At 38.9% G+C, this 22,422-nt stretch overlaps 1 protein-coding gene across 1 annotated transcript in view; it reads left to right on the top strand.

Annotated features, from left to right (window-relative positions):
• The first annotated feature begins 5,089 nt into the window (after window positions 1-5,089).
• LOC104618502 (AF4/FMR2 family member 2-like) overlaps window positions 5,090-22,422 on the top strand; it is a 30,805-nt gene continuing 13,472 nt past the window's right edge. Inside the window, exons 1-3 of the mRNA XM_010284120.1 lie at window positions 5,090-5,115; window positions 5,620-5,740; window positions 13,503-14,393. Of these exons, the coding sequence (XP_010282422.1) occupies window positions 5,090-5,115; window positions 5,620-5,740; window positions 13,503-14,393 (1,038 nt within the window). The remainder of the gene's footprint in view (window positions 5,116-5,619; window positions 5,741-13,502; window positions 14,394-22,422) is intronic.

The raw sequence follows: 22,422 nt of genomic DNA on the forward strand, positions 1-22,422 counted from the left end.
GTAATGTATTAGCTAGAAGTAGTCTTTTACCTAGTTTGATTATCAGGTGAAATGCTTTTTGCCTTGTATTTTTACTTGTATTGAAAAAGAATTGCCCTCATGTGGAAAAGCAAGCACGTATTTTAAGCATGGGAATATTCTCATTGACCTCAGTTGGATTTCTCATGGAAGTCAAATATGTTCATGAGTGATTTTTGATTTGGGATGTTTAATACCTTGCGCCAGCATATGAGTTAGTTTTCAAGGAAGCCCAGTTGGGCTTTCACCAACTTCCTGAGTGCTCGTAGCAGAGCAATGATTTTGTCCCAAAAACGAAACGATGAAGAAATAACCTTGGGAAAGGACTTTCAATTCTCAAATTTATATCATCTTATATCAATTGTGTCTTAGTTTAGAAGCTTTTGTTTATTTCTTGTTTCCACAAATGACAAACATTTCAGCTGAGAACTTCTTTCATCATTTAGACATATCAGATATTTTAGGGGGGCCAGAAGTAGTACAGAAGAGTATTTGGTTTGATCATAGTGTGCATTTTTGTGAATTCAGACTCATTATTGAGAACAGCAACTACTTTTTCACTAACTTGTGGATAAATGTTGTTTTTCTTGAATTGTTGTTCATTTATCCTCATGGATATAGTCTGTCACTACTACAAAGCCTCTCTGCTCCAGCTTTTTTATTGATTCTTTCTCTATTGAGCTTTTGTTGTTTTGACTGAATCAACAGAGCAGTGTTCTGTTCTCATTCATGATTCTTCTGCAACATTAGGTGTTTGATCTTTTTTTTTTCTCTTCTACTTTTTCTTCATGTCACAGTGACTACTCCTTCAAACGTGCCTGGTCTGACTTCTTTCTTCTACTCTTTCTCCTGCCTTTCAGGCCCTTGTCGGCCTTTCTTAGTCTTCCATACTTTGGGAGACTACTTCTGTGTCTCTAGTTAGCACATCTTTGAAGGTAAACCCCAAATGCTAGGTCTCTGCCTTTAGCTGGTGGTCTTATTTCTTTATAACTGTCCTTCAACTCTTCCATCTAACCTCTTGCTCTGTTATGGTCTGTCCTAAAAGGTTTTTTCTTTCCCTCCCAATCTCTTGCACCACATTCTCTCACTTTCACCACGGATGATTGGACTGTCCTTTCCAATGCCCCAAATTTTATTCTACTTCTGGTTTTCCCTTTTGCAGACAGTGGATGTCTGACTTCCACCTCTTATCACCAGATCCACATTTTTAGCTTCTAGTCTAAAACCTACCTGCATGCCAAGTTACCTTTTGCTTTGATATAACCTCCTCCCACCTCAGCCACCTTCTCCATTTTCCGTTTGGTGCAGATTGTACCCCCAGCCATCGTGGGCCGCAACGGATGTGCGGGGTGCAGCTCCGTGGGCCTCACGGATGCTCTGCAGGCTCGTCCAGGCTGAGCACCTGGTCTGTCACAGCATCAGCTCACGCTGTCCCTTAGGGTGTCCATAGCTGAGAAGAATGACAAATGGATGGATGCTGGTCTGATTTTAAAAGATTGAGTATCAAATGCTGTTATTTGATGTGGATTTGCAGCCTACCTCAATGTTAAACATACCAAAACAATAATGCAGTTACGGTTACTATTCTTTCTGCCATATCCAGCACACTGGTAACTTATAAATCAGTGGTCTCATGTGCTCTTATAGCATTCTTACTGCTCACCATTCCTGATCTTCTCAGATTTATGTACAGACTTCCCCATTCAAATTCAATTATTAATCTAATAAGTGGTAACAAAACAATAAAGCTCATGTATTTAAACTACATTGTTACATAACAGCTGTGTCTAGGGAACTGGCCCTCTCGGTTATAGCGGGTATCGTGGCCTGCAGCTGTTTTCTTCTAAATGTTTGCAAAAGTCTGTATTTGTGATTTCCTATTCTCCTGGCTTTAGAGGAGTCGTGAAGTGTTTCTCATACTAATGAGACAGACTGAACTCTGATGTTCCTCATAGTATCTGACTATAGTTTTCACTGACACCTTTGCCACTAATCACATATCTGTATTTCACAGAACATTAGTTAAGCTAAATATTAAAGATAAGTCCCAGAGATTGCACTGTGGCCGCATTAAGAGTTTCTGGAGAGTACCCCATTAGGTTCTCAGTGCGTTGCAGCCTTAAGATCTAATCAGCATCCCACTTTGGATTACAAAGAACCCAAAGAAGTTGTTATCCTAATCTGTGTATGATCTTACAATATTTGACATGCCGTAGCCACAATCAGCACCCTGTCAAGCATTCTCATAGCAAAAATACATTTGCAGAGAAATAAGCCAAGTAATTGACCTGACAAGATGAGCAACCACTTCCTTTTGAATAGCTACTTTGTACACTTAGGCTGCAATGTGACTGTGGGAGTGGAAAGTTCAAAACGAACCTTTAATTTTTTTTGTTTGTTTGTTTTGGTTTATTTTTGGGGATTTTTTTTGTTCTTACAGGAGAATATGAGAGAGAGATGCTACCCCTGCCTCAATCCACTTAGGGCTTTGCTCCTATTGGAAAATGGATGTTCTCAGTTTGGTAATCCATAAACATTGTTGGGGTCCAGGGCCTCAGATGTGCCTTTGTGCTCACCTTGTGGGTGCATGGAATAGGTGTCTTACATAAACACAGGCATGAAAAGAGAAATACTTCAGTATGCTGTGTTGGAAAATACTGGTTTTTCAACCTTTTGCTGTTAACATTGTAAATACTGTCTTGGGTTAAGTTAATGTCTTTTAAAGTGACTATGCCATTTTGAATTACTGCTGTTTTCATAATTTTTGAATTTGTGGTTTTGTAATGTGTCACAAAACATCTAAATAGTCTTAGATCCTTTGCTGCTTTTTCTCAGATAGGATATGGCATAATGCCTCACGTGGTTCCCTAAATACTTTGCATGCTTGAGACCAGAGTCAGCTTTTAGATAACAAAGTGCTGGAGCCTCACATGAGGGGTGAGATCTGTTCTGTGCTGTAATCTGTGATTCTGTGGTCTGTGTGTTCAGTGGCCAGATTCAATTTGATTTGAATGGGCCCAGGATTTCACCCTGAAACTCTAGGCCAAGGTTGCCATTGGGAAGCTGTAAAACGCAACTCTGATTTTCATGAATAATTCTTTCTGAAGTGAATGCTGGCAGTGCCTGGGACAGGACTGCTCCCATAAGAAAAGATTACTTACACAGGATATAAACTCCTGCTTATGTAGATCCATTCTACTGGTGTCTAGATTGGGTTTATAACTCCATAATGATCTGATCTTGCTGCAAGAGTCACACAATCTCTGAGTCAAACTGCCGAAGAAATCCCTGCAGAGATCTCCCATGAGAGGGGTGAATACAGTGTGTTCCTACTGCTCCTGGGCTGGATTATTCCTGGGCTAAACCAGCCCCCTACTCCAGAAGACCTGTGGGGAGAGGGAGAGTCAACCTTGTCCTTTCTTCATGTACCAATTTGGAAAATACTTTGTACTCACTTATTCCCTTACCTGTGGATTTTAATCTTGATTTAGGACATGAAAGGAAGGGAGACTCATGCCCCCCTTCACCTTTTAGTGAACAGATCGCTTGTGTTTTGCAGTGTTGTGTCAGCAATATGATCACATATAGTATAGTAAAGTGGCTGTTGTTGTTTATAACAGTTTCCCCTCCATCTCCCTCAGGAAACCAGCAAATAGTACTGTAGCTTCTGCAAAAAAATACCAAGAATGATCATAACAAAGTTCTGGAGCTTGATGTTGGTGCCAGTGACATCACTACATCAGGAGGTGCTTAAATAAATAAATAAAATGTGGCATCTTTTCAGTCTTGTAACTTGTAAAAGGAAAATGTCGGTGGAAATCATTCAGCTTGGCCTGTGTAAGTGGTTTTGCATTCTGTTTACAAGCCATATTCAAGCCTTACTCAATCCATGCCTGAGTGCTCTTGAGTTGCTTAAACCAATTATTAATTAATTTTTTTTCTAATTTGGGGTTTTCATTGTGGCATTAGTCTTTTTTTTTTTCTTTCCCTGTACAAAAGCAAGTACATGAGTGTAAGGATACGTGGAGTCATCAGGCAACACACGTATACTTTCCTGTGCTCTCTGCAGGACTTGCAGGTTCAAACACAACCTGCCTGAATCATAAGAACTTTTAATTGAGTAGATAAAGAGGTCCTCATAATTATAAACTGCAGTAGGTATAACAAGAGGCTAAATACATAGCTGTGGTTTTAATTAGCTGGTGCTTCAAATTAGTAATTGTGGTTTCACTCAGAAATCAGTGACTTTATACACTGTTAAAGCCTCATCACAGTGCAGTTCATTCCTCATTATATCTCTCGGTGTGAAGCTTTCAATACAACATCATGCTGAGCTAAAAAGGCAAAAGTTGTAGATATTTCGTTATCTTCCAAGTGCAGTGGAGCTCTATGGAGATTTAATTCATTCTCGCTGGAGACAGGAGAATTAACTGTTCTTTGTTACATATGTAGTATGTGTTTGTATGTATGCGTTTGTACATAAAGTGTGCGCATGGATGTATGCATGCATGTCCAGAAGCTATTCAGGGAAATACTGCTTACGACAGATAACATCAGTGCATATACTGAATTTGCTATTCAAATTGTCATCTGGAATTTGGTAGCTAATTAACTGACACAAAGCAGGGCCACAAGCCTCATAACAAATCAAATATGGGTTGAAAGCACAGAAGTGTCCCTTAATGCTTGTCACATGAGAAGTTGTCACTGCAAGTTGAAGCATGCATCTTTTCCTTTCCTCTTTCCTTTCCTATTTTTCCTTCTCGTTCATGGTTTTAATTATATCTTTTCCCTCTGAGGAGCAGGCAGTAGTTTGCAAAGCCAAGAGACCAAAGTACTTCAGTGCTAGTCAGGGGAGAAGTGAATGTGGCCTCTCAGCTTGTCATCTAGGCCTGGCAGGTGCGCAAAGTGAGCTGACGTACAGATAAATGCCACTCACCATTGCTACGCTGAGGCGCTGGATCCTTTTCTGTTTGCGTGTAGGATTATCTGATGCTGGAATCAACTATCCTAAAGCCTCATCTGGGAGCCTGCTACAAAAGCACTGTTTAAAACACCCTCGGCACCCACAATGAAGCCATACCTAAATTTTAACAAGTACATTGGACAGAATTAGGTGGTCTAAATCACACGAGGCTGAACTGGGGCGTTGAGATGGATGGAGACAAACGTTACACAGTTAAATGGATTTGAAGATGTTGCTGTGCTTCCTTGACTTCACATTTGCTTTCTCTGTACAGACACAGTCTTCATGGGCACATGTGTGTGCGTTTGTGTGTGTCTGCGTGCGCATGAATTTTACAGACTTCATGCAAATGCGTCAAAATGTATTTTATACTTCTGCATAATGCTCTGTTAATTTGAAAAGAACATTTTGTCTGTTTTCATTTTAGTGTACTGACTGTCCTATTGCCCAATTTCATATAGTATTATAATTCCAAATTTACATTTGGGAAAATTATTCAGTGGCTGCTGCTTTCTTTCAGAATTGTCCTCAAGAGCTGCACTGTTTCTGATGTTTTGCTGCTCTTACTGATAGTAATGAATATGTAACCAAATTGTGGGGAAAATAATGTGTTGCGTTTTTTTGTCTGTCTCCAGTCACTATGAGCAAGACCGGAGTGCACTTAAGCGGAAAGAATGGGAGAGAAGAAACCAGGAAGTCCAGCAAGATGAAGATCTCTTTGCTTCAGGTTTTAACCTCTTTGGGGAACCCTACAAGGTAAATTGCATTGTTATGCTTTTACTTTTTCAGAATGTCTTTCACCTGAATGCATTTTACAAATATAAATAACCTCATCACCTGTAAGAAATGAAAGTATCACATCTGCCTTGGTACTTATACTCTTGAATACACTGACTATCCAAATCCACATATGGCAGCAGAGTAAGCTGCATGCTCTGCCCAGCATTGTATGCTAGCATTGACAAAATCAGGAATTTTGGTTACAGACCAGTTCAAGATTTCTTCCTCTAAACACACTTTGCAGTCCTGGAATAGAAGTATGTGCAGCTGGCATCTCTACAAGTGGGGTCGTACCTACAAAACTAGCACTTAGTCCTTTTATTTTTAAGAAGAAAATATATGAGTTGCTAAAACCAATGTCCTCTCTCTAGATAATGAGTCCATAAGCTTTCCTGTGCAATCATAACCATCCAAAGAAGTCTTTTGGGAAAGTGTCTGAATCTTTGGGGAGCATAGTAAGGGTATGGAAGGGACTTACGACAAGTTTTATTCTCTCTAAGGAGCTTTTCTGCCTGAGATTTTCATCACCAAGGGATGTCCCCCTTTATGATTTCTGCTGCTTTGATTTTCAGTAAGATATTCCCCGAAGAATTCATCAGAATGTAAATTTCCATCTCTCTCTTCCCAATCAGTGACATCCATTGAAAGGCCACCACTTCATCTTTCCATTTTACATTGTTAGCAGCTGTAGGGAGGATGAGGGCTCTTTGAAAATCGCCCGAAAAGGAGGAGGAAAGACTGGTGTTATTATCAGATGGTGTCTAATAATTATAGACGGGGAGGGTGTAACAGATACGCTTGCCTCCTTGCTGTACTTTGGTTCAGGCTGGCTAAGGAGCAACAGGCTTTAGGTCCTTGGGGTGAACTTGCAAGCTGGAAAGCTTTGGCTCACATATGAGGGAGTGAAGGTGTCTTGAAAAATATTTTGAAGGTGATTTCAAAACCCAAAAGTGCAAGATAACCAAAGTACAGAACAAGATACCAGAGCTAAAATAAAGACATCTATCTTGTCTGTACTACTGACTAGCAGCCAGCTACTTCACCCTATAAATATTACCATCAGGATGGGCCCAATTTGAGCTCTCCCTGAATTGCAGCTGGACTGCACACCAGGTAACTCTCCCCTTGAGCAGGGACACCTCTCAAGGGTAGAGATTCCTCACCTGAGACTGAGATCCTTCCTTACCCAAAGTGGAGAGCTCCCTTACCTGTGACAGATCCTCGGTAAGTGACTGAGAGCATACTGAATTAATACTGTGAAACGTTACTAATAAATATAGCTACTCGGTATTGTTGTAAATATTTTATGGATAATTCCATTAGACATAAACCATTGACCAAGTCTGAGACTAAGACTGGATCCAGCTGCACCTAGTCTCCAAAAGGAGTTTAGAAAGCAAGGGGATCAACTCTGAACCTCGTGACTCAGCGGGAGGGTCGTCCTTACTCTTTGCATCTCTGGTCTCTGTGTGAATCATTCTAACTTGATTCTAACTCAATTTTCCTTTGTATGTTTCTTCCATGCAGTAATTAATAAGGTGAACCTTGCCACCAAACTTACTGAACTCTCTCAAATTATTATTTTACCTTAATAAAACATATTGCTGCTCCTCTCTCTTGAGTGAGGTGCATTCCACTCACCCATGACAGACTTATTCAGCCAAATAAGGACTCTGCACTAGGACAGTTTGTTTGTGGTGTCACCTGAGACTGAGATCCTTCCTTACCCAAAGTGGAGAGCTCCCTTACCTGTGACAGATCCTCGGTAAGTGACTGAGAGCATACTGAATTAATACTGTGAAACGTTACTAATAAATATAGCTACTCGGTATTGTTGTAAATATTTTATGGATAATTCCATTAGACATAAACCATTGACCAAGTCTGAGACTAAGACTGGATCCAGCTGCACCTAGTCTCCAAAAGGAGTTTAGAAAGCAAGGGGATCAACTCTGAACCTCGTGACTCAGCGGGAGGGTCGTCCTTACTCTTTGCATCTCTGGTCTCTGTGTGAATCATTCTAACTTGATTCTAACTCAATTTTCCTTTGTATGTTTCTTCCATGCAGTAATTAATAAGGTGAACCTTGCCACCAAACTTACTGAACTCTCTCAAATTATTATTTTACCTTAATAAAACATATTGCTGCTCCTCTCTCTTGAGTGAGGTGCATTCCACTCACCCATGACAGACTTATTCAGCCAAATAAGGACTCTGCACTAGGACAGTTTGTTTGTGGTGTCTTTTTGTTTTGTCTTTATAAAAAGGTCTAATCAATGAACTATTTCTGCATTGGACCACACTTTAGCACCTTTACTAATTTAGCACTCTTATCATTGGAATAATAACTTACTATGAACTGATTTTGTTGAGACTTCCTGCAAGGTGTGCAAACACTTCTGTTCGTGTAAGTAGTCATTTGGATTTCAGTAGGTAGACCAATATGCAAATAATTGCAAAATTTTGTATCGGGAACTAAAAACACATGCCCCTTCCCTCCCAATATCTATTGTACCATAAGAATGATAATAGCTGTTTTTACATCTGTTTAGTGTGCATGTATTTGCAGCAAGTATACACAGAGCATATGTTTGGTCAAACACTGAACAATTAAAAAGCAGAATATTATCCTGTTGATTTTCTGAGCAAATTATTTTTTTTAATTGCTTTTTCACCTGCTTGGCAGAGAAGTTTGTTGGATCTGTGGGATTGAGCAAAACATCATGTATTACTATCCTAAAAAAGCATTATAAGTTGTGAAAGATAAAAATTAAGAGGCAATTTTATGCAAAAATAGTTACATCTGTCTTAAATTTGGAAAACAAGGAGAACCAAGACTGAATAGGAAAGCTAGGTCTTGCCTATATTTTTCACTATGGGGGAAAAAAAAAGACAAAGTGATAGACTGGTGTTTCCTTTGTAAGTTCTGCATTGCTAAGAACCAGCCACAATACAGTTTCCTAGGGACTAATGAAAGCTGGATCTAACTCTTTGTGGACATGTAATGACTTCCATTCTTAAACAAGTGCAAAACTAAATTCAGGGGTTTGTTCATGTTTATTCTACAATAAAATGAAGAGGCCATGAGGTGAGAACAAATGTGCTGCACATTCAGTTTGAATCCCTTTTCCATTTTGAGATGAACAGATGTTCCTGTGTGGATGAGACTCAAAGCCTGGTGCACACAACGAGCTGCACCCATCTTGTGTTGTCTGATTGCTGTCAGTGGGAGCAGAATGAGAAAAAACTGCCCAGCACGGTCAAGTGTTGTAGCCTGTGATGGGCACAAGGTCCAAATCCTCATCTGAGATAGCTCCACTAAGGAGCATCAGCTCAAGGGATTGATTGGTATGTTTCTGAAGGATCTGGGAGTGGGAGGTAAGATGGAGACTACTACAGTGACAAAGGAAAGGTTGGGAATATCAGGTCTCAGGAAATACGAAAAGAGGTGTTTGCTTTCTTTTGTTCCCAGACTTAGTGCCCTTACTTGCTTATCATTCCTTTCTCATTTGCTTCAACAGTAACCCAGGGAAGGGGCTGCTGGGGTAGGGAATACCACCACTGCTGTTTTGATGTTTTAAAGACTGAACAACTGGCAGCTGTTTTAAGATGGCTCTAAGGTTGGGGATATTAAAACTTGATAAAAGAGGCTAAATATTCTCACGGAGCTTACTGCCATTGTGTATCATGAGATGTGTGGAGTATCTGCCTCCATATATCATCACTTTGCTCTAGCTGTTAGAACATCTTTCTTTCTATCCCTCTGTCAAGTAAAATGTAGGTGATCATTACAGTTTTGGGTAAGTACATGTTTCTACATTGATTCTTTGTAGTATGTGTATGTGTACACATACATGAAAAGAGATATTTATTTCTGTGAGTGTATAAAACACATTTGCACACACTTACTAAAAGATAAAAGTGTTCTTTTGAAGCTCTGCTGTCTCATGTGGGGAAACAACACCTTTGACAATGTGATGACATCCAGCATTATTTTGGGAAGGTCAGGCAGCAAGGGCTGTGCTGCCCTTTAATGCAAGTTACTGAGCATGTGGGTTGCAGGTCTTGTCTTCGAACTCTGGTGCAACCTGCTAATGCTTGTTTTTGCAGAAGTGATCGAAGAAGAGCCTGCAGTGTTACGACAGCAGACATTTGAAAAAGCAATGTCAGAGTTTTCCTGAGTGAAGCTGCAATTTTACTACTGAATTGTTGATACCTTTTAATGTTTTGAATTAGTAATGAGTTTCTGAGATGAGTATTTTAGAGAAAAGAGTAGGAGTATTTTTGTTACTTTTTAAAGGAATTGCCTCAGAAGAGTTCCACTTGAGAAAGAGAACCCAATGGGCAGCACTTTCATTGGGGAGTCCTTGGTGAATGTTAAATCATTTATCTTTTTCAGGTAAAGCCCCTCCACACTATTCAAGCTTAGCATAAAAAAGATCTCAGCTTCTAATCCATGGAGGTTAGTTTAACTATGAGGCATGTGAAAGTGAATGAATTATGAAACCTCAAGTTTCATACAAATTTTCACAAAACCCTTGTAAATTGGGCCTGTATGTTTGAGTGCATTAGTTCTTTTCTTTGTAAAACTATAATGCAATAGCTAGCTAGCAAATTAGTCTTCCAGTAGGATTCTATTACAGATCTTTTTTGAAAGCAATAGAAGCAAATGTAGGAAGGTGTACATTTCCTAAATTAACAAGAGCTTAGAATGAGGGGGAAGGCTACGAGTCACAAACCAGACATACAGTTTATGCCTTGGAATACTCAGAAAATGCTGCATTTCCTTGATAGTGGCAAAATTGTGATTCAGCATGCTGCTCAGAAAATAAGATGTACAGAGGTTTCCTTTAAGAAATCAGTCAATTATCCAGAATTTGAGGGTAGAAATTGTCCACAATCTGGAAGTAACAAAGAGCTCCAGAAATTATGCCTGGATTTTGTGTTTGTCTTGCTGGTATCCAGGCTTGTCAAGAGTACTCTGCTTCTCATGAGAGCCCTGAATTTGTTGAGGAAATAAAATAAAAACATTAATGTTATGGTTTAAGTCTTAAATGCAGGTAGTACACTGCACTACACACCTGAGCTCATTCAGGTTGTGATGCACAAGTCTGGTTTTAGTTGTGTGTGCTCTAATCTTAGTTAAGCATAAGCCAAATTACCACTCACATTCATTATGTGTTTTTGCTTTGCAATCTGGTCCAAAGGCCATTGAAGAGAGTAATAATCCTTCCATTGACTTCAATAACTATTGGATATGAGCTTTAGTGCACTTAAAATATGCTAAGAATGTTTAAATTAATTTAAATCTCCATGCTTTTCAGGAAATAAATTTTTTTATTAATGCTCCCATTAAATGACTACAAATAATAGTACCTAACATTTATACAGTGTCTTTTAGCCCCAGGATGTGAACATTCTGCATAAAACAGAGTTAAGCAAAACTATATTTATCATTATGTGACATGTAAAAGAAAATAAGTTGAGAGAATCAGATACCTCCAACGCAGGAATTATTGAAAAGCTCTACATTCAAATTAAAATATTGATTTCCTCTGTAAGGCTCTAGACAAGAGCCATTTAATGTGCTTTGATGTTGAAGTGTTACAGTGATGATATGCTATCAGTACTTTTTGCTTTTTTTTTAAAAAACTTTTGCTTTTTGGAAAATAAGTTAAATGTACTCTGGAAGTGTAACTGAACCAGAGGTGAAGGCTGGTGGTTGGGCTTTTTTTGATACTTTGTTGTTTCCCATGTGCTATCCCATAAGGAGTTAAAGTGTTTGGGGAAGGAGGAAACAGAACAAGTATGTAAGTGTTTAGACTTTGCATCATAATTCCTGCTGGGACCTTAAGCACAATGGCATCTCCTTGCTTTAAATTTGGGGGTTGAACAGAGAGAGCCTGGTTTTGGCTGCTGCCCAAACAGCTCATTGTGCAACTCAGTTAAAGGAGACTCATATACAAAGAGCTCATATACAAAGAGCTTATTCTTGGCTTAGCTAGAATATAATTTTTGCCACTAAAATGACCAACCTAGGGACTTAGTGAATAAAAGTGATTCGTGGTTCTCCACAACTGGGATTATTAACTGTGTCAGTTAGGAGCACTGGCAAAATGTATATAGATGAGAACAACATTGAACAGTTAATTTTTAAATCACTGCCTCAGTGCAGTGGTAATATATGTCACAATCGCTGAGAATGAGCAAAAGGAAATTCGCATTTATTATTTTCTTTTTCAACATTTTTTATGGCATGTGCAGTACTAAGGAAAAAAAAAAGTCTTTCTGCAATATTCTTCTCATCTCCTGACTAGTTAAGCAGAGGGTAATATAAGCAGATATTTCAGGAGAAATCCATGCATGGATTTTTGTCATCACTCATACTTCTGCTTAATACTTGAGGAAGATGGATTGGTGGCATGGTAGGATCCCTCGCTGAGGAGTGAAGTATGACACACTCTAACCAAGCACAAGCTCATAGTGCTGCCTTTCCCCAACTTATGGCCTGGTGTTAAGGTGTCTTTGGACTTGCTGTAATGAGTAAAAATTACCCCCAAACATAAGTAAAAGTACAGTTGGCTGTATCCTCAGGTATCTCACATACACTGCAACTTCATCATTTAAATTCCAGACTGTAGAAGTTAACCATCTGCTTGTGCAGGAACTATAGTTTTGCTTTGTTTTTATTGTTTGAGTCTTGTGAAGTAATAAGCACGGGGAATAAGATGTTTTAGTTCTCTGCTGGTCATTTCAATGGAGCATAAAGGTCAGTAAGAAGGCTGGTACTTTGGGTCTCTGTGGGGTGAGTTAGAACAGGAAGAGATGGGAAATTAGCTGCGTATTAATTATAGCTTCCTTCGTATTTGCCCAGCTTTTTACAGGTGAAAAGGAAAAAGAACCAAAAAAACCCACTTTATGCTTCAAAAGAAAAAGTATAATAGCAGTGAAACACAGATGAGTCAGGATTTATTTAATAATTACTGGAATTCAAAGAAAAGCATGATTCACAAATACAACCAGCCTGCAGACAATGGAAGAATCCCGATACTTAGGAATGTGGCAATCATGTTTGTTTATGTTCTATAAGAAAATGTTTTTGAATGATCTTTAATTTGAAGCTACTGTAGCATTTGAGTGGATAGAAGCTTTTTCTTTTCTGGATTCAGATGGTAGATACCTCAGGTCAAACTGAACCCTCTATAGAAAACTAATTGGAGTTACACTGAAGAGTTTGGCGCTATATGTTTATTACAGACTACCCAGCTTCTATTTATGGCAGGACTATGGGTCAAGGTGCTGATAGAGCAATAACATACTTAAATAAATGATGTGATTGCAATTCAAATGCTCACTAGCCAGTAATTGCACATTCATGTTTTGCACGATATGAAATGTACAGGCCCAACGTTTCTGACATAAAACTAGCCTATTTTGCTCCTAACATCCATAACTGATGCAATTTAAACACTTCTCTGAGAGCATGTTTAAGAAAATGGGAAGCAGCATACAAGTGTTACTCATGCAAGCCTGTTTCAAGAGATTCTTTGAACACAGCTATTGATAGGTTTTTCTAACATACATATGCAAAATGTAATTGAAATTAAATTAAATGTCAGCATGACACCATTAAAGAGCTAACATTTGCCATCTTCTAAAACAACTATTCTGAGCAGTAATGCCATAATCAGGAATTTACTCCCTCTTTCCCCATTTTTTTTTTTTTATAATATTTTAGACAAATAAAGGCGATGCCCTTGCAAACCGTGTCCAGAACACATTGGGAAATTATGATGAGATGAAGGACCTGTTAACCAACCATTCTAACCAGAGCCACCTTGTAGGAATCCCAAAGAATTCTGTCCCACAGACCCCCATTGACAAAAATGAACAGAACTTTTTCCCAGAACCACGAAACAGGATGATCCCATCTCATCAGATCAGTGGCCACTCATCGACATCAATGCCTCCACCTTCTTCATTGTCATCTAATTCTACTTTGCTACACAGTCACCAGAGCAGCAGGAAGTCGAGGACAGACTGGTCACGTGGTGGTCACAACTCTAGTGGGGCCCAGCCAAGCCAATCCAGTAGTCAGCAGAGTCGGGCAAAGCATAGCTCTTCTCATGACCAGCCACAGGGCAGGTATGAAGACCTCTATAATTGTCAGAGCGAGCAGCATAAAAGTGGAGGAACTGAGGAAGCAAATTCTATGGCAGCATCTTCACATTCGAGGAGGCATACTCATTCAAAGTCAGCAGCTGGAGAACATACTTACAAAGAAAACAGTCATTCGAAGTCACCCACAGAGCTCGAGTTTGTAGGTCACGGTCCTGGATCTCCACTTCCTTCCACATCTTTGTTATCTGCAAACAATGGTCTTTCAACCCAGAATTTCCCACCAGGACTTCACTGTAAAAACAGCATGGTGCAGCAAAAGCCTACAGCATATGTCAGGCCTATGGACGGTCAAGACCAGGTACCCAATGACTCACCTGAACTGAAACCTCCGATAGAAATTGAGAGTGGATATGGAAATCAGGCCTTTGGAACACTGCTGGAAGGAAAAGTGAACACACCTAGTTCGAAGAACAAAGTGCCAAAGCTCAACATTCCTCCTGTTACTGAAGTAAGTAGTTTAAAATATCGTCTCTCTTGTACCACTTGAGTTTTTCCTGCACTGAGTATTTTCCGCGGGAAATATGCCGTTCCATTTCCTGGAATTATGGTCTAAAACATTCCTTTTTTCTAGAGTGTGCTTGACTACTTTTGGCAAAGTTTGTCGTGGTAGTCCCAGTAGCAATATTTAATGAAGTTTTAAAAGCAGAGTTTGGAATACTAACATTGCTTGTTTCCGATCAATGTTAAAAGGTTGGATCTCTGCTGGATGTAATATATTTATACCAGCTAGAATTCTGGATGGAGAACTCTAATAATTCATCTGCAGTTTTCACTCTTCTCGCATTTTCAGTTAGGAGCTAGTTTGATAGAAGGACTGCTGTTTTAAACTCTAAGGAAAAACAGCAGTGTTCACATTTCAGTGGTACTAAATAGTTCCACCAGTAAGGAGTTTATTTGCAGTGTTTGCTAAATTCCCATTGCTTTTAATGGAATTAATGTGGCTTAAGTTCTGAGTAATGCTTATGAAAATGTGTCCCATTAAAGCTTTTATGCATTTTGAAGAGCTCTTAATATTGGGATTCAGTCCCAGTCTCTGCTACCGGCAGTTTAAGCTGTTGCATTTTGTATTGCTGGTCAGTATAGTAGTCCTGTGAGGAACATTTTAGTTGGTTCATATTCGTGTCCATTCCAAGCACAGATGTATAATAAGGATACCAATTGGACTATTTATAGTCTGTATACTTGTGCTCTTATTCTGAGTTTCTCTAAAGCAGTAACCTTGGCCAGGTAGGTTTAAAGTCTACATATGAGCAGAATTGCAATATGGGTGTTTCATAGCTTTCTGTTTTCCCCAAAATATTTCCCTGCTTGGTAATATTTTTATACTTGGAATGAGGAGCGATGCATTCTTAAACTACTTTATTGCAAAAGGTCAGCTTTTTCTATTGGAATAATTGTTTCAAGCCAATAATTTGTTTGACTATTTAAAAACTTGATGTTATTTATTAACATTCCAGGCAGCAACAAAGACTGATGTGTTTTGCAGCAGAGCTTGGAATAATTTTCTGGGAACTGCATCTGAAAACAGTAAAAGGCCTATTTATATCAAGTGGAATCTGAGGGTTGCTTGCAGATGGTGTTTTATTAGAAAATGTATTTGTTAATAAACGTAGCTTTGTACAAGATTACTTTACAGATGTTTCTGTTTATTTTTACCTTAGGTTAAAAATCTGCTGATGTAGATGGCTTCATAGTCTGTTGCGATTTGTCACTAGCATTGTTTGGCAAGTAAATAATTGCATGCAAAGGAAATAATGATGTTGCAAAAGCAAATAAATTTTTTCACTTTTGCCATCTATTAAAACTATGAGTCAATAGGGGCACTTCAAAGTGCAGCATTAATACGAATTTTTTGAAAATGGAATGTACCTTTTACAACTTGTATCAACTATTAAGAATGCATTTTGTCTTTCTTTAATTTTTGAATGAAATCCTGTCACTGTTTAAATCAATTGACTTGTTAGCAATGTTTTTTGGGCCGCAGTCTTTTTGCGTAGCTCTAAGAACCTCTGATGTGAACTGTTGCTTTTGGAAAGATTCCTCATCACACAGATGAAAAATTATGTTGTGACTTTGTTGCTATAGCTGCTTTAGTTTACATCCTGTGTAGTGAAAAGTATAGGTGTGTAATTAATTTCATTTATGATCAGATAAATGGTTAACTCTAGGCACTTTAGAAATGAATGCAGATAATAATCTTAAAACAGTCTGCGTTATAAGAGCGAACAATGGTTTGAAGAGGGAAAGAAAACCCAAAGCTGTGTTAAGGTGACGAATAATTTCCTTTCCGTTACAGAACATCTGACAATAGCCAGACTGATGGATCCTTTACAGGCAAATCTCCTCCCGAGTTTGGAGGGTTGGATTTTTCTTCTTCTGTGTCAGGACTGTGAACTTTGGCCCTCTGTGTTTTTGCACAGATGTGTATCCTGAATTTGATTTACCCTGCGTTCAGCAATAAAACTTCCGATGCGATGTTATAGATAACTGGTTTAGTTTAAGCTTAATCAGAACTGACAGTGCACACCTGTGAAACCCATAACCTTTTCAGAATGACTGCAGCAAGTGGCTCTGTTGTAATCTTTATACAATTGATGTGGAGGCTTATGATCCTTCGGTGGTGCTTATCAATTTATGAACCTTCCCTAGCCACCTTGAGCCGTAGTGATCTGCTTGAAACAATTTTGCTCCTGCTCCACAGGTTTCCATCCTAACGCTGTTCCAGGTGGTGGTGGCAGTGATCTTCTTCAAACTAGCAGTAGGGCAGTAACTTTTTTGGGGCATTTCTTCACAATGTGTTCTGTGTCTCTGCTGTATCTTTGAGTCCATTTTTTCCAAGTTGCTGAGTGTACGCGTAGACTTTGCACACCGTATGTTTTTCAGTGATTTCTCTCAAAATTTTGCATGCTCTTAAGATGAGGAATTCTGTGAAGAAATAAAATTTCTAGGTAATGGTCCTGCAATAATGGCATCTATTAAGATGTGCAAAGTTGGAGAAGAAAAAGGCAGTTTTTGCTATCTTGAGGGGGAGGGGAATAAGTAACCAAATATTTGAACAGGCAGTTTTAAAAGATGAGTTCAAACTGATCTGGAAGTATGATCTCATTTATCATGGCTTAATGGAATAGGATGTTGAGTGCCCTGGAAGCATTCTGCCATGTGTAAGGAAGTGATCAATTTTATAACATAATTTGTGTCACTTGAAATGTTGCTTTAAGAATCTTTGCTCATTCGCTGGGCCCAATTCTGCCCTCAGAGATGCCCATCCATCTTCCAGCTCCTCTGGAGTGGACAGCATTGTTAATGCCTTGCTGCTGGCATCTCTCCACTGTGCAATGGATTGTGGTTTAGTGATTTCTGAGCTTGTAGAGATTCATGGTAAGTTCACACAGACTTACCAGACTGAGTCGGTGCGTAGTGTTAGCAGCACTTACGCACCTGTGGACTAATCCTTGCCTCTGAGTGGATGCTGTCGTGTGATTTCAAGACCTTGACTCACCCACAGAGAGCTAGTTCAGACCTGTCTGCACCATGCGTGGCCATTTCTGGTAGAGAAATAGGAACAGCAGAGCCCTTGTAGACTTCCAGTTATGTCCTGTAAGGATTTCTTTATGATTTTGTGATCCTTTTGATTTATTTTACCTTTCTTCTTCATTTTACTTATCAGTATTGTTTTCTAAGGGTAAAGGTAAAAAAATTAGTGTTTGGTGCCTTGAGCAAAAGCCAGTGTGATCACTAGTACCCGGGCTTTCCAGCCTCTGAGATTCAGAAACTGTGAAGCAAACCTTTCAGAACTGGGAGGCCATAAGGCCGTTGTGTGACTTCAGGGGGACATGCAGAAATGCACCAGATATCATCGCATAGAATTTATAACAACGGTCCTGGAGCTAAAACTGATAGAAAAATTGATAGAAAGCCTCAAGCTGTAAACATTTCCCGTTCCTTTCTTATTAACTCTCGTGTCTTTAGTCTGTACTTACATACATAACTACACACCTATCTATATTAATTTTGAGCTTGCACTTAACATTTGGTAAATCATGGGAAGCCTGGAACATCGCAAAGACCTTTTGTATCGTGTAGAATTCCACCTACTTAAATTGTATGATGGCAGATGATTGTTACCACTCAGAGAGAACTGTATAGTTAAATCCTGTGCATTTCTTCAAAAGAGTAGCGGTTAGAGACCATAATAATAGCTGATCCTCTCTCTGCTGCATTAAAATCCAGAATCTTGATACATGTATGCATATTTAAACCTCTAGGAATCAGATGCTTACAAATTATTTCAAATCGACTAACTCAACAGGAGATAGCTGAAAGAAAGCCTCTACTTTTCAGATTGGGCTCAAACACAGATTACTGAGTAAAGCAAAGGGGATTAAGGTCTGTGGGAACATCAAAAGATGCATTCCTGGAAGATCTTACGTGCAGTTCTCCAGAACAATGCATGGATTTCCAATAAATGTTTAGGGACAAGAAATCAAGGGCAATGGAGATAACGTTTGAATCTCAGAGCAGAGTTTTTAAATCTCACTGCAAAATTGGCCTCACATTCCTGCAAAGTAGCAAAGGCTCGTATATCAAATTTTCCCAAAAATATAAAGCTAGGAAAAAATCCAAAAGGCCTACAACATCTGTGTCACCACCCACTTAAGTAATAAAAAATGGAGAACTTCTATTTTCACTTTACTTCTAGGAAAATATTTTGACGTGTTCAGTATACTGCAAAGTGATAAGCTTCTGTTACATGTTTCAAATCATTCTGTTATCGCTGCATGTATTGATTAGCTTAGTACTTTCTGAGCTAGCTATAAAAAAGGCTGCTCTCTTTCTGCATTAAAGAGCAAGAAAAATTGACAAGTAGATAACCATATTGATTGAACCTAAATAGTAAATGCAAGAGGCTTATATATGACTTACAGTACTCTTTATAGGAACCAAAACCAGTTTAATATCTTTTTCTTTTAATTGAATGGAAAGTAGATGTCTCTAACCACCCCACACCCTTTTGGTAGACACGCTACTCTCGTTGCCAACTGTAGTACATTACCATGGTTGTGGGCAAATCACTTTTTTCAGATACAAGCTTTAGCTGTTTCCCCGACTTTGAGTTCTGAAAAAGAATGGACTGAATCACGCATTAAGCTGAAATCCCTTTGCTTGGTTCATATTTCAAAAGTCTGAGGCGAAAAACAAACCCAAAGTGCAGAATTTCTTGCAGTATTACAGGTTACAGCCATATGTTTTTCATTTGTAAATACTGTGAGAAGTAATGTTCTTGTGATACTTCTAAATGAAGACCATATGACACCACTCGACTGAAGACCTCTTATTGTGGCCTTGCTAAGGCTACTGTCCAATTGCTTGGACAATTGCTAGCAAAGCTGTTTTGCAGGGATAGCAAGAGGACAGCTTGCCTATTTTAAATCAAACATAAAAAAACATATTTAGGGCCTGATTTTGAACCACTGTGACCAATGGGAACTTTGCATTTCACATCAAACTGCAGAACAGGGCACTTACATTGTAAGTCAGTTGAACAGATGTAGTTAAAAGAACTGACCATGTATATTTGGTTTGGGGAAGGAAGGGTTAGATAGCTGCTTAACCATTGTGCATTTATTAGTGGTTTTTTGGTTTTGGGTTTTTTTTAAGCTACTACTAATCTTTTCTTGCTGGAAGAAAAAAAATGAGAGTGCTTCTGTTTGTCAAGAGTCAGTCTCATGGTGTCTTGAAAAGTGTTTTTTTTTTTTTTTTTAACCTTTTTAAAATTCCCAGTGCCAAAGTAACTGCTTATAAGCAGCATGTTACTGGTCCAAGTTAAGTGTAAGAAATACTGTTATTCAAATGGTGTCATATGAAATGTCACAAAGTAAAATGACCTCAAAGGCTTTGGGGAGAGCAGTAGTATAATTTGGTTTGCTTGAGCAAAGATGTGGAGGCATCATTTAACAGCTGCAGGGGGACTGTAAGGTGTTTTCATAGCTCTGCCAGTAGATTTGGTGTGTGACTATGGGACAGTCACTTCGGTACTTCTCAAACTCATTATAGCCAGTTTAATTTGTGGAGGTTTTTTAATCAAACAGGAGGCAGAAATCTTTATCAATCCTGTTTCTCATTTTGATGAGTGGTCCTCAGTGCTTTGGTGCATCTGACTAGGAAAGAGGGTTATAATATTTACTTTTTACCCTTAGGGGAATATTGTTCGGATATCTGATGGAAAAGCAGTATTATGGCTGCTTTTCCATAACTAAAACTGCATCTCTTATTTTTCCTCCCATTAATTTAAGGAAAACATCACAAGCCATATAAAAACAGTGTTAAGTGTTGTGATATCTTCATGTTGACTGGCAATGTACTTTTTGAATAATGACCAGGAGTCGGTAGAGCTAAATTTTCAGCATCTTGTTTCCATCCATCTGGTATGCAAATGAATAAGGAGGGATACTCTTGGATCTTGATAGTCTGCTTACTTGTCAGCTAACAAGGGCTGCCTTCTAAGACCAGTCCAGCAGGTGTAACCAAGTTGGAGCCTCTGCACTATTTGTTAATACTTTTCTGGAACATGACCTGCTATAATAAATGTATTCTCTGTGAACAGTAAAACAAAGAATGCTAGTGTAAGAAAAGATGAGAAAATGCTATTTTTCAGGTATTTGGATTTTTTATGATGTGTTTTTTCACTCTGGGCTGTGACCAGCCCTCGAGTGAACATCACCCATGCTTCTGACTGAGAACAGGATTGGCAAGTATTTGGGTATCAGCATTTGGCCTTCTGTGCTAGAATGAATGGCCATTTGTAAACTTTACCATCAGCTGTATTAAATATTATTCTATCTGATGCAAACCTTTAAAGTAACACACAGCTTAAAAGAATCTACTTACATATTCACTCCTCTTTCCTGTCCTAACTCTCAGATTTTTTTTCCACAAATTCTTCTGTTCTTTTTGTTTTAGAGAGCACAGGAATTAAGGTTTTAAATAATCTAAGAACACTGAAGTCACATGTTTTTTTAAGTCCAGGCAAGAGATGCACGTGTTTTTGCATGGGCAATGATAGCTGTTGTGAATCATCACTGCGACTGAACATGGGGCTTCTTACAACAGCCTCCATTTCTTGAACAAGAGCAGGGACTCTTGCTAGTAGCTATAATTGACTTTCTCCCATGGCCACTCATTTAGTGAATATGATGAAAATATTACATCCAAGACACACCTGTTAAATGTATAAACGAGGCATAAAGTAATCACAAGAAAATCAGGGGGTGTAAATGTAGACTTGGAGAAGAAAGTTCTAATCCAGATGAAAATGGTAGTTAAGTAGAAAATTGGACTTTGCTTTATCTGTTAGATCAGTAAGAAACAACTGGAATGCTCTCTTGCAAATGCCAGGAATCTGGGCAGCTGAATGGTGCAGAAAGTGTGATCGGATATTGTAGAGGTAATAGGAAACCAAACACAAACCGTTGTTCAGATGCTTTGATTTCAGATTAGATTTGTTGTTCAGATTAGCAGTTGAGACTGAAATACAGCTAGCGAAATGTAAAGGAGGAGGGATAGTACCATATGTTGTCAAGCTGAACGAAGATTCAGAAAGGATATTGCAACAAATAAAATAAGGCCTAGGGAAGGAACAAGAAGAAAAGGTTACTTAGGCAACAGAGGTGTGGAAGACATCAAAGAGATGTGGGTGTGATCTGAACATACAGTGAACCTTTGCTTCAGGCTTTGGTAGGAACATGCTGACCATGAAGCAGAGGATGGATGGTGGGAGTGAGGACAGGGAAACTGGACTTACCACAGGGGAAAGGGAAACTACAGTACCCAGGTGTGGGCGGCTTTCTGATGGGAATCACAAGAGCAGAAGTGCTTAACTGCTCTTAAGCTCATCAGACGCCATCTTGTGAAAATCTGTATGTGGTACGCAAGCAATGAGCCCATGATCCAGAAGGCAGCCTCGTCCCGCTCTGGGCTCTTGCATTTTTACGTGCGCAAGATGCTTAACTCGCACGCACTCCTCTGGGTATTCCGTATGCTTCGTTCATTGACACGCAGAATTATGCTCAGATTGTAAACCAATAGAGCAATACCATACGAAACGTATTTATAACATACCTTCAAAGTGTGAAAATCAGAGCAGGGTCTTATATGAGCATTTCCGGCTTTATGGCCAGAGCCACCCTGCTATAAGCTAGTTGTCTCTGATTCAAATACGGAAAACCATTTAGAGGCTGCAGGTGAAAACATCGTATGGGAATACTTTAACAAAAAAAAACAGAGTGAAAGAAAGTTGAACATATAACTTGGCAACTCTCCATGAACTGCAGATATAGGTTAAAGTTATTTAGTTGGCAGTGTATTAGCAATGTTGGGGGGGAAAAAAAAAATCTAATTTCTGTATTTTGGCTTGTGCAGTAAAGAAATTCCTCCCACATAAATATGTTCATTTCACCTTCTGGGAAGTAAAGAAAGGA

Source organism: Phaethon lepturus, unplaced genomic scaffold (genome assembly GCF_000687285.1).
Source record: "Phaethon lepturus isolate BGI_N335 unplaced genomic scaffold, ASM68728v1 scaffold20733, whole genome shotgun sequence".
Taxonomy (NCBI): Eukaryota; Metazoa; Chordata; class Aves; order Phaethontiformes; family Phaethontidae; genus Phaethon; species Phaethon lepturus.